This window comes from Synchiropus splendidus, chromosome 17 (genome assembly GCF_027744825.2).
Source record: "Synchiropus splendidus isolate RoL2022-P1 chromosome 17, RoL_Sspl_1.0, whole genome shotgun sequence".
Classification (NCBI taxonomy): domain Eukaryota; kingdom Metazoa; phylum Chordata; class Actinopteri; order Syngnathiformes; family Callionymidae; genus Synchiropus; species Synchiropus splendidus.
In genome coordinates, this window is record NC_071350.1 from 12,597,137 (window position 1) to 12,609,627 (window position 12,491).

The 12,491-nt window shown below is 45.8% G+C and overlaps 2 protein-coding genes across 2 annotated transcripts; both read left to right on the top strand.

The window, feature by feature from the left end:
• The first annotated feature begins 141 nt into the window (after positions 1-141).
• On the top strand, positions 142-6,258 carry dlat (dihydrolipoamide S-acetyltransferase (E2 component of pyruvate dehydrogenase complex)). Its single transcript, XM_053846973.1, has 14 exons — positions 142-546; positions 1,537-1,638; positions 1,736-1,860; positions 2,264-2,423; positions 3,592-3,718; positions 3,797-3,996; positions 4,076-4,205; positions 4,277-4,344; positions 4,432-4,539; positions 4,617-4,724; positions 4,783-4,901; positions 4,967-5,129; positions 5,205-5,341; positions 5,414-6,258. Exons 1-14 carry the CDS (start codon positions 304-306, stop codon positions 5,541-5,543), a joined length of 1,920 nt encoding a protein of 639 aa, XP_053702948.1. The 5' UTR covers positions 142-303; the 3' UTR covers positions 5,544-6,258.
• A 287-nt stretch (positions 6,259-6,545) lies between these two features.
• zgc:165604 (uncharacterized protein LOC792578 homolog) lies at positions 6,546-10,977 on the top strand. The gene is made up of 7 exons (XM_053847685.1): positions 6,546-6,634; positions 8,200-8,354; positions 8,444-8,510; positions 8,577-8,708; positions 8,829-8,984; positions 9,318-9,440; positions 9,521-10,977. The coding sequence occupies exons 1-7, from the start codon at positions 6,571-6,573 to the stop codon at positions 9,718-9,720; spliced, it is 897 nt and encodes a 298-aa protein (XP_053703660.1). The 5' UTR covers positions 6,546-6,570; the 3' UTR covers positions 9,721-10,977.
• The last annotated feature ends 1,514 nt before the right edge of the window (positions 10,978-12,491 follow it).

Here is a 12,491-nt window from a genome sequence, read left to right on the forward strand (position 1 = left end):
AGTAAATATGCGACCTTTTCAAATGATAGTGTAAATTAAACCAAGGAAAAAGACATAATCATGTCCTGTACGGAGTAACGTCTCTGTGTGGTGACAGTTTTACGTCACTTCTGCAGCTTAACGGCAGGACGAATAGGAGTGCCGTAAAGCGTAGTGTTTTGACTCGAGTGGGAGGTCATTAGAAAGTGAGGAGAGGAGCCCGGTCCGGTCCAGAGGGTGTTGGTGCCGGTGCATTTCTGACACCGATGTAAAATAGAAACATAGTTGAACTACACCGTGTAGAGTTATACCCGCTTTTGCGACATGCTTCGTCTAATCCTGCGGCTCAGGCCGAGCGCCGGGCTCTGCTCTTCCCGTCCCCGTGTCCTCTCGCTCGGGCCTGCAGTCAGCTCCCGCTCCTCGCACGGAACCGGCAGCGTAAAGCGGCTACACAACGTTGCTGGGTCCCGGTCGGGGCTCGGTTTCAGCAGCAGGGCGGTTTTGCTTCGGTATCCTCAGCTGCATGGAGGCTGTCAGAGGTTCTACAGTCTGCCTCCACACCAGAAGGTAACGTTACCGAGCAGGTAGCAGTGGCACCGGGAATCTCGGCTATTGCTAGCTTGACCTCCCCGGTTAGCTTTGGGTGTAGCGTTCAACAACCCATTCCTTCCTATTTTAATATTGTTCTTTATAGGAAGACATAGTTTCTGGTCTGTTTTTTCTTCCGCAATACAACTTTTAAACCGGCCAGACAGGGGGTGTGTTTAAATTTCACATCCAGTTGAGTTCATGTCACATAATGTTCTTTTATTTTTGTCTTCCCTTGTGTTTCCCATCATCCATTTTACAGTTTTTATCAACTGAAATAATAATGATTATTTTTTTCATAATGCTCCGGCTCTTGTTGAGGATCGAATAGTATTATTTCATAAACTCGATGCAACCCTTTTGTCTATGTTAGTCGTTTAATCCATTATTATTTTGTCCAATACATCTGAGCTTTCTTCAAAATAACAGTTATATTTTGATTTAAAGTTGTAAAACACAGATGAGCACTTTGGATTGTGTACTAGACAAGATACTTCCTGCAAAAAGAATACAGTTAAGAACAAGACTGACCTGAAGGAAAAATACCATAAGAACTGTAAAATAATTGACAAAAATGCTAGTATTTAATTTGATTCAATTTGTTATTGAGTTGGGAAGTTACAGTTGGATATTTATTTTACTTGTTTATGAAGCACATTATTTTCAATTATTATTTCTTCTACATGATTGTTCATTTAAAACAAATTCTGAATATTTAGAGTTCAGATTCAGTTTGCTGTACCATCTTAAAACGACCTGGCCGATTTAAATTTTCCTCCTGGATGTTGGTATTTTGCAGTTTATCTGTATTAAATGAGTATATTTATCTGTAAACTGGTGACACTCAAATTTGCATCCCTTGTTCCAGCTAGAGGATTTTGTAAGAACTGCATTTTAACCGTTGAAATATTGTTCAAGCATTCTGAGCATGGAGAGCTGAACATCTGGGTTTTACATGGTGTGTGTCAGGTGGAACTGCCAGCACTGTCACCCACCATGCAGACCGGAACAATTGCTCGCTGGGAGAAGAAGGAAGGAGACAAGATCAGTGAAGGCGACCTCATAGCAGAGGTAAGAAGTGTGCGGCCGCCACCGGGTTTTAGATGGATCCTTGTCAAGTAAAGACATTGAATCCTTAACATGTTTGGGTGGAACTTTCTCTCTGCAGGTGGAGACTGACAAGGCCACTGTAGGTTTCGAGATGCTGGAGGAGTGTTACCTGGCGAAGATTCTTGTTCCTGAGGGGACCAGAGATGTAAACATTGGGGCTGTCATCTGCATTACAGTCGACAGGTGGGTGTGTGGCCGCTGCAGCTCAGGAGACTCTTGTGCTGTCACCAAAATAGAAAACTGGATTTTATGTGTTTTCCAGGGTTTTTCTAAAACATGCTTTCACTCAAATTTGACCATGTGAGTGACGGTGTAAAGTATTAGCTGTTTAATTGTACAGTTAATTGTGTTGAATTGATGTCCATTATATATTGAAATGTAAGAATCAGCATCTCATCAAATGTGATACTGTGGTTGTACAATCATGTACTGTAGAGGGAATTCAAGTAATCATTAAAAAAACAGAGCATCAAATAAGTGATTTATGAGTAAATTCCAGCCAATTGTGAATGAGAACTTGCACTCCAGAGAGGTGCTTCCTTGCTCTTGTGCTCGCTAATGTTTCCATGTTGCTTCCCCTGCGCAGCCCTGACCTCATTCCTGCCTTTAAAGATGTAACGCTGGACTCACTCAAAGCAGCTGGTGGCGCTCCTTCTGCGTCAGCTGCCACACCTCCTCCTGCCCCCCCTCCACCTGCTGCCGCCCCCCCTGCTGCCCCAGGCAGCTCCTACCCAACACACTTGAAGGTGGGTGTGGCCTGTAGCTTCCCATCGCTGAGCCAGCATTTGTGAGCGAGTTCAATGCAGGTTCGCCTGTCTTCATGGTGCCTTCAACCGCTTAATATGTCAATACTTCTTTTATTTATTAATGCATCTTTTATTCATTTATTAAAACCAATTAAACCAATTATTGTGCAAATTTGTATTTCTTTCCTTGTGGGGACATTGAGAGGTTTCTCATTGACATAATGCTTGCCTCTCACTCTAAACCTAACCATCCAAAACACCACCATAACCTGGACTCTGAACCAAACTGAATCCTATTTATAATGACCCAGTTATTTTGAAGTCATTATCCTCAAATTGAGGCTTAACCTTGTGTGGTTCAGCCAAATGTTCCCACAAAGTCATACAGTCCTCACAAGGATAGTTTTTTTGTCAAGAAATCTTTCCCACCAAGTAGGAGAAACAACCCCCAATACACATGCAAGCGCATGCAGCATGAAGGAAAACGCAATTGTTACTTATGTCAGCATCAGATTTGTTCATAACAATGTTTATACAAACTCATTTATAATGTTAAAATGTTGACTATAGAGAAGGTTAAATATAACCAAGGGTAAGGGGCTATGCTCAGGGTATGATAAAGACACTCAGCAGCAGCGAGTTTACTGAGGGATGAGACACTGATGTTAACGCCTGAAAATGAGTTTGACACTGATATTATTTTGGGCTTGTTGGGCCGAGTTGTATCACTCAAAACCATCCTGTCAGTGAGAGGGAAACCATCAGGCTGCTCAGTCACACCAATGCTTGCTGATTCATTAATAAATTCATGGACATTGATGGTCTAAAATATTAGAAAAATTAATCATAAAAATCCAGAAGTGAAAGTTTGTTGTTGTATATATGTAGATTTATCATCCTGGTTTTGCTTATTCAACTCATTTTAGGGTTCTTACCATGTTATAAAGTTTAAAAGTCCAATACTGTTTGTGTTTTTCTCCCCATTTAAAATGTTACTAGACAGTCAAAAACACATCAATGTTGAATTACTGCCAGATATTGTGTCGAAGTCTTGCATGTGTTATTCAAATCTACAGCCATGAATGAAAAATAAATCCATTGTTTTGAGAACTAATGTATGAAGCAAATAACATGGATGTTTGGTTTGATTCATGCTTGTGTTTTTCAGATCACACTTCCAGCTCTGTCTCCCACGATGACCATGGGCACGGTGCAGCGCTGGGAGAAGAAGGTGGGCGAGAAGCTGGGTGAAGGAGATCTGCTGGCTGAGATTGAGACTGACAAGGCCACTATTGGTGAAACATTTTCTTTGTTGTTGATGACAGACAAGTGCTGAGTCTATGGAAACCGGACGGCTGCTCTCTTGTGTTCAGGCTTTGAAGTGCAGGAGGAAGGCTATCTGGCCAAGATCATGGTCCCAGAGGGCACCCGGGACGTCCCGCTTGGAACGCCGCTCTGCATCATTGTGGAGAAGGAGAGCGACATCGCTGCCTTCAAGGATTACGTGGAAACGGGCCTGGCAGAGGTTTCTGCTGCCCCTCCACCCCCACCTCCCGCACCCACGCCAGCACCGGTAAGACGCTCACGTTCGGCTTCAGATGAAGTGATTCCCAGCTGCTCTCTGAAGAGCGATCACATCTCCAACCCTCCAGGTTGCTGCTGCAGCGCCTCCAGCGGCGGCCTCTCCTGCAGCTGCGGCTCCCAGGACGGGCCGTGTGTTCGCCAGTCCTCTGGCCAAAAAACTGGCTGCTGAGAAAGGACTGAAGCTGGACCAGATCAGTGGTGAGTTGGTGGGACACCAGAGGGCATCGGGGCAAGAAGAACTGAGAGTTAAGGAGCTTGTTTTCGCTCAGGTTCCGGTCCTGACGGACGCATCACCCGGAAGGACGTGGATAGTTTTGTTCCACCGAAGGCTGCACCTGTAAGTAGCCGGGTTAAAGTGATGACTCAGCGCTGCACTTTTCCTCTCTTGAGAACGCTGAACTTTATGATGACTTTTCTCTGGCAGGCGGCGGCGGCCGCTCCCAGTCCTGCTGCAGGTCCATCTGCTCCAGCAGCAGCTGCTGCTGCTCCAGCCGGAACCTTCACAGACATCCCCATCAGCAACATCCGCAAGGTGAAGGCCAACTTCTGTCGGGTCCTGACGTGACGCCCGTCCGCCTCCGCTCTGACCTCTGACCCCGTGCCCCGCAGGTCATCGCTCAGAGGCTGATGCAGTCCAAGCAGACCATCCCTCACTATTACCTGTCGATCGACGTCAACATGGACCAAGTGCTGGAGCTCAGGAAAGAGTTGAACGCCGTGAGTGTCTGCTTAACCCAGGCTGATCCAGCAGGACTGACACGATGATGTGCTGCAGGAGGTGAAGGCCCAGAACATCAAGCTGAGCGTCAACGACTTCATCATCAAAGCCAGCGCTCTGGCCTGCCTCAAGGTCCCCGAGTGCAACTCCTCTTGGCTGGACACCGTCATTCGCCAGTGAGTCAGTCAACACGCCTGAGTTGCTCGCGCCTCGCACCCACACTTCATGCTCGTCTCGCCAGGAACCACGTGGTGGACGTGAGCGTGGCGGTGAGCACGGCCAACGGACTCATCACGCCCATCGTGTTCAACGCTCACACCAAAGGGCTCGCCGCCATCTGCACCGACGTGTCCACCCTCGCCGCCAAAGCCAGGGAGGGCAAACTGCAGCCGCACGAATTCCAGGTGAGACTGAGTCAGAACACTGGGAGTCCACCGACGTTTTGCAACCCAACACTTGTTTCTCTGGTTCCTGAACAGGGAGGAACATTCACCATCTCTAACTTGGGAATGTTTGGCATCAAAAACTTCTCAGCGATCATCAACCCGCCTCAGTCCTGCATCCTGGCCGTCGGCGGCTCAGAGAAGCGGCTTCTGCCGGCCGACAACGAGAAAGGGTCCGTCTCTGGTTCTTAGAGTTATCCACGTGCTGCGGGTGGCGCACTCACCCTGTTCATCCTCTCTTGCAGTTTCGACGTGGCCAGCATGATGTCAGTCACGCTGAGCTGCGACCACAGAGTGGTGGACGGAGCCGTCGGCGCCCAGTGGCTCGCAGAGTTCCGGAAGTTCCTGGAGAAGCCCGTCACCATGCTGTTGTAATGAGACTGTTCTGCCGCTAGAGTGCAGCAGCGGGCTGGCGCCTCTCCCTTCCGTGATTGGCCCGTCCGCCACTAGGTCACTCCCGGTCGCTGGGACTCAAACGGACTGCACTCCGCCTACCTGTCGGTCTCACTGACGCTCCTCCAACTCTCCTGTCGCTCGCTCTCTTCTATTTATTGAGGCCCACCACAATCCTAACAATGCCAAAGTGGACGAACAACGTTTTACGAAGGGAAGTGTTACATCCATCCGTCACACAAGCGTATTTATTCCCAGACATGTTTGATCTGTGAGTGTGTGTGTGAATGTTCCAGTCAAACGGTTTGTGATTTTTCTCCAGCGAGGAAGGAAAAGAATGTTAAAGGTACATTTTGTAGCACTTTTACCAGCCCAAGCCGCTGTGTTGGTGACCATCAAGCCTCTGGACTGTAAACTCTGATGACTTTTTAAGACTTATTAATATAAAGGTAACTAAAGTGGAAGTCAGTGTCACAAACTGTACCTTTAACAGGCGGTCGGTGTCGTCTTCGCCTCCACAAAAAAAAACTTTTTTTTTTTTTTTTGGGTGAGTAGCCAATTCTGTTTCCCAGACCGACGTTTATTTTCCAGTCTCCTCAGACACTTTCCAAGTATGTAAAAATGTATTTCGCAGCTGAGACGCACAACGACGGTGCCACATGATATTTCATAATTCAATAAAGTGGGAGACGTCAAACCCTCCACTCCTTTCTTTTGAGAGTATATTTCAAATAGACTCAGTCTGGATACTGGAGTCCTGAATGAGTTACAGTACTGTGAAAAGTAAGTTGTTGAGAAGTGACTGTGCATAGCTACTGACCACTGCGGACCAGCAACCTACATAGTACCAGCAATTAGAATTCCATCAGAGGTCGGCCCAAAACAGACAATAGGCCACGGTGGTGGGAAAATTAAGGGGGCGGAGCTTGAGCTCGGCCTTGGCGGATTCTCACGCATGCCTGATCTCACTGGGAGAGAGTGGTCGACTGCCCACCCCAGCACCTCAACCATGGATCTCTCTGGAGCAGGTCTGCTCTGGAGCCTGGGAGTGTGTCTGAGCCTTCTGGAGACGGGTGAGTGACACTGTTGCTGTGTCGAGCTCCTACTGAAGTCATTTCAATACACTCATCACTCAGCTGAGTGTCCTCACGGAGCAGAAGGGAAAGTCAGGGTTCAGTCGGTGTACAGTGTGTTGTGGGGGTTTGAAGAACAAAGTGGGTCAGCATGAGATGACCAAAATGAAAAGGGACTGTGTGGAACTTTTCAGTTTAAATATGCAGGTTAGATGTGTGGCAGTGGCTGATGGAATTGCGTTGAAGTTGGGGAATAAATAATGAAAGAATCATGAGAAAATGAATTTGGAAATCTGATGAAATAGAGTGGGAAAGTGTTATTTTTCAATATGGAATTACAGAAGCATCATTATTAGGAAATAAATGGAAGAAATATATTGTGAATTACTCATAGAAATTAATAGAGAAACGTCAAGTAGAACATTATATGATGGAATATTTTGATGTAATTTATCATTATCTATGTATTATCTATTTACTTATATTTTAATTATTTTCTCATGATATTTATTAACATATTATGGGTATTTATTAATTTGTCTTGAATTGTTTGACAGCTTGTGACTTCACTTTTTTTTTTTTTTTTTTTTTTTTTTACCGATGTGTTGTGGACTTCTTTGATGTTTTGTTTTGTTCTTCGATGTGTGTCTTTGTCGCAGTGACACGAGTGACGAATGAAGGACATCTATTCTGATCTATTTTTAGATTCATAAATACTATTATTAATACTTTCATGAAATAGAAACAGAAGTTCGTTGAATAAATATTTGTGTCCGAAATAGAAATATATTGCTTTGCGTAGGTTACTATTAAAATGTGGAAAATAAGGGCCATTTAATCTAATATAATTTAATTTCAACTACTGATTAATGGAAATATGAGGACATAAAACTTGAAATATAGAATTAAATTGTGATAATTTTGTTGGTTGAGTGGTGTATGAGGTTAGTGTTTGTATGGGGAAATAAAAGCGGGGATATACTTCAGAATACAGTAGAATGGAAGTAGGAAAACAGTTGTTAAATGTGTCATGATAAATGTAAAAGAAAACATTGAAATAAATGTATGTTGGAAGGATATTTTTTGTAATGTATACGGTATGAAAATGAGGCAGGAAAGAAAGGTGTCCTTACTCTGCTTTCATTCATTCTCACGTGACGTCGCTGAGGCTCCCGTGAGTCCCTGACTTTGACCCGTGTTTCTGTGTGTCGCACAGTAAGTGAAGGCTATTTATCGCCCTCTTTCTCGCCCCAGTTCTGTCAGACAGGCTCGTAAATAACAACAGGACTGAGCGTAATAAAGAGGGCGGGATGAGATGCTGTCGTGTTGGTAGTTTAAGAGGAGGATTGCGTCACGAAAAGAACGCAATATTTGGTGTCTGCTGAGCGGATGGGCAGCAGTGTTGTCCTCATTGTTACCGCTCTCCAGCTCATATCGGTTTGGCTCCACTTCAGAACTGTCAAGTGCAGTTAACATCAACTGATTGAAGGCGGTGAGGGAGGGGCGGGGGGTGAAATGTGTCACCGCTTTCTGATGGTGACATCACCCTCTCACTGTGTGTCCAGCGGCTCTCAGCGTGACCATGAGGGACACCAGTCTGGAGGCTGTCCGGGGGGACTCCGTGGTCCTGCCCTGCTCTTTCTTCACCTCCAGTCCTCTCTTCAGACTCAACGTCATCTGGACTGTGGCCCCTTTGAGCAGCCCGGAGACCCCCATGCAGGTCCGCCGACGCCCTCCGCCTTCACTCTTTCACCGCTTGTTTCACATATCAAATTTAACAAAAACAATTTGTCGTGAAACGAGATGCAGGTGATCGTGTACGACCACGGAGAGGTGATCGAGGACTCCTCCCTCACGGGCCGGGTGGCCTTCACAGGTACGGCGCATGGCCTGTAGTGAGTCCAGCCATGGTCGACATCAGGAGGGTCCTGTGTGTCCGCAGGAATCCCCTGGAGCGCAGACATCGTCCTGAATGACACCCGAGTGTCTGACGCTGGTGTCTACCGCTGCATGGTCAACAACCCCCCGGAAACTGCCGATCCAGGGATCGGAGAGCTGGAGCTCAGCGTGCTGGGTGAGAGAGTCGCGGCCTGAGTTTAGCCTCTCGGTCACATGCTTGCCTGCACCTCTACTGCTCTGGTGGATTCTTCAAAGCCAGTTATTCTGGTGTGTGTGTGTGTGTGTGTGAGTGTAGCTCCACCCTCCCTGCCTGTGTGCCACTGGGATGGAGATATTGATGAGGGTGGAAGCGTCACACTGTCCTGCTCGGTGGCTGAGGGCGTCCCCACGCCAGAGATCCACTGGGACAAGCTCAACCCAGAAGAGATCTCGCTCCCCATCAACATGGAAGGTGAGGCGGTTGCTCGAACACTACAAACACTACAAAATTTTTCTTTCTTAAAAATACATTTCAATTTACTTTCACACTCTGATGGTTTCTTTAACTTTTCTTAAAGATTTGGAATTTAGTAAACAAATAAATTTGGGAGACTTATACGCGTCATCCAATATAATAAATGCATATATAAATAAAATAAATGGTCATTCTCAGCTTTGGAACAATCCACTTCATAAATAAAAAAAAAATAAAAATTACCCAATCCCTTATTTCCCATTCTGTTAATTTTTTTTTTGAGGATTTCTTTAATGTCTTAATAAAATATATATATTTTCTCCTTCTCAGATGACTCATCCGGTTCTGTCCAAATATCCAATGTTTCGTCTCAAACGTCGGGTTTGTACCGCTGCTCTGCCACAAACCTGCTGGGAACAGAGAACTGCTACATGAACCTGTCCATTTTCAAAGGTTCGTTTTCAAATCATAACTATCTGTGAGGAGAATCAAATGACTAAAGGTCGGAAGGTCACCTGCGCCATTGTCTGCAGCTCCCGACAGTTCCTCTGGGATCCTGCAGGCGGTGCTGGTGACCCTCACAATGAGCGCGCTGCTCCTGGCGCTGCTGGTTCTGGTTCTGTGGCTCCACCGAACCGGGCAGACGGGCCGACGGAGGGAGGTGAAAGAAGAGGATGAGAGTTATAACGAGATCAACTACTCTCCGTCTTTGATGAAACGCTCGTTCGTTTGAAGGAATGTGCAGCGGTTTCCGTGCAAACATGGATTTTGAAGTGAACACTTTCCTCTCCGCTGTGCTTTATACAGGACACGATGGTTGGCGTCAAACTTCTTAGCTCAGGCGTCACTGAGTTAACGTTGACTGTGACGTAAGAATGTACGGAGCCCTGGAAGTGACATGCATGTGTTTATTTTTTTTTGGATGTGACATGCAGGACTTTATTTATTTTTGCCAGAGATAGCAGTTGTCTCGAGATAATTTGTATCTCGAAATAAGTTTTATCTCGAGATATTAAATAAAGTCCTGCATGTCGCTTTGAGGGACGCGTAATACGTGTAGCTTAGCCACGTATGGTATTATTTTGAGTAGAAAGCACTTGATCGGAGTGTTAAAAGCGCACAGACTTGCAGACAGTGACTGACAACGTTGACTTACAGTTACGAAGCCATGGGAGACATAGTGGTTCCAGGAGGACGTAGACAAAATGCTTTGCCAGAGAGGCAGCTACGCATGCGCTGACGTTTACGATTGTAGCTTGAGATAAACATGATCTCGAGATACGCGTTATCACGAGATAAACATTTTCTCGGGCAAAAAAAGTCATGCATGCCACATCAACAAAAAAAATAAACACATGCATGTCACTTCCAGGGCTCCGTAAAAATGCATGAGATGTACGAAACTTTTTTTTCCATTTCCAGATTTGTGACACCAATTGAGTTTTTTGTCGTTAACAGCGAAAGAAATGATGGACCGTATGTTTTCAAATTGTCTTCTGCTTCTGTACCTCTAGGTGACAGTGTTGTGTAATCTGTGAGGTATCCAACCGCATGTTGGTTCAAACACGCTTCATTCCATCGATTCATTTCATTGTTCTTATTTTCATCATCAAGTGTTTTTTTTTACTTTTGTCTTTAGTCTTCGAACGACTATAGTACGCCAGGTTTTTCTTAAATATGGGGCTTAGATGCGACGCAATATTGTACCTCGCTTAGCTGTAAATTTTGTGTTAAAGTTGACAATGACGTCATGGGAGACGTCAAATGCAGTAACCATGGCTGAACGCTAGATGGCGGTGCAGTATAACAACAGGCGACGTTTCTGTTGCGTTTGCACTCGACATACATCGAAGCAGCGTGTGATATACACCGTGCGGGATACGGTTTTACAAATTAGTTCCGCAGTTGACCTTTAAAACAAAATGCGTCATTTAAAATTAGGAAACTGCATGTATTATACATAAAATAAATGGGGTGAAACGTATTGTTATTATTGTTGTTATTCTTCTTCTTATTATAATTCAATGTATTTCTTAGAAGGAATGACATAATATATTCATTACAGTAACATTTTGGGAATTGGAGGAAAAATATTTTATTTATTTAAATGATTTTGAGTAAAGATGACATCATTGCATATGTAAAGTCGAGCTGGAATGTTGCCGAAAGATCCAATAGAAGTCGAATAAAGACCGTTGGTGTGCGTTATGTCTCGGCGTATGAGCGTATGAAACGCACCGGACGCTGATGTCAGCGTAACACAAGCCCATGATGGATGTTGGATAATAAAGCCGCAGCTTAATTGAAGGTTAAGTGTGCCTCGAGGGAAATCAATGAAAGGTTCACCTCCTCCAGGCGAGCTGCTTCTGCACTGTACGTCTGGTGACAGTCCCACCTGTTGGATCCTGTTCCCTCCTGAAACGGTGTGACATTTAAAGTGATCGGCTTCGGTGGGTGGTGACTTACAGCAGGCGGCCTCTTTCACTCCATCACTCCGCCTGACTACTGTCGTGCACATGAAACACACCAGGCGTGGCGTGTGCAGGAAGTGAGCGGACTGATGTTCCTATTTGCCTGCGACGGCGGTGGTTATGATGCAGCTCATCTGGAAACACACAGACACTTGAGATCCAATCTGCACCTCGCTCCTCGCCCATCAGGCTGCTGGTCTTGAGATCAGGGGGTTGAAGCTCTTGCCTCCCATCCTGCTCCCTTGAGGTTAATTATGTTCCCTTTACCAGCCGTGACTCACTCTCGATCTGTCTGGGAGGCTCCCAGACTGCTCCGAGCCCTTAGTGCTGTCACTAGCAACTAGGCCCGGGCTCTTCACACGTGAGGTGTCGCGGCCGCGGACGGCTAATTAAAATGACTGACTGTGCACAAACCGTCTCGTGACTCTGGCGGTGGAGCGGACCGTGTTGTGGAGACTCCGCCATTTTAAGCAAGTCTGAAAGAAATCTTCATGTGCTTTTTCACCATGAATCAGGACGTGTTTTTGCACTGCTTTATAGAGTCCTCACACCATCTCTGACTGGAGGTCAGATGGTGCAACTCTTCACAATGCTCCTCGTCTCTCCTTCATGTCTCTTCAAAGAAGCGCGTGCTGGCGACCACAGTGTCAGAAGCACTGAAGGCTGCTGTGGACCTCATGAAGAAGATCAGTCTGTTTGTAGGAGGCCACCATTTCAATCCTCTGGCGCTGCCAACGGATGGAGGTCTCTGTGCGCCGCCTTGCTGTCATCGCTGATCTACCACATGATGGTGGAATCATCAGAAGGTTTACTTCAAATATCGGAGACCTCCCTTCTGGTTTGAGGAACCTTTTAGATGGTTTTGACTGAAGTAGCAATAAAAAAAAAAAGCAAATTCTGTCTGTCACTGATAAAACTGTTCCTCCTGCAGCCCAGCAGAAGATAAGCAGCGAGGTTAGCTGTCATGGTCTGCAACCTACTTTGTAGAAGTTCATAGAACAGAGTGAGGAAGCAGTGCTTTCACCGCTTCCTC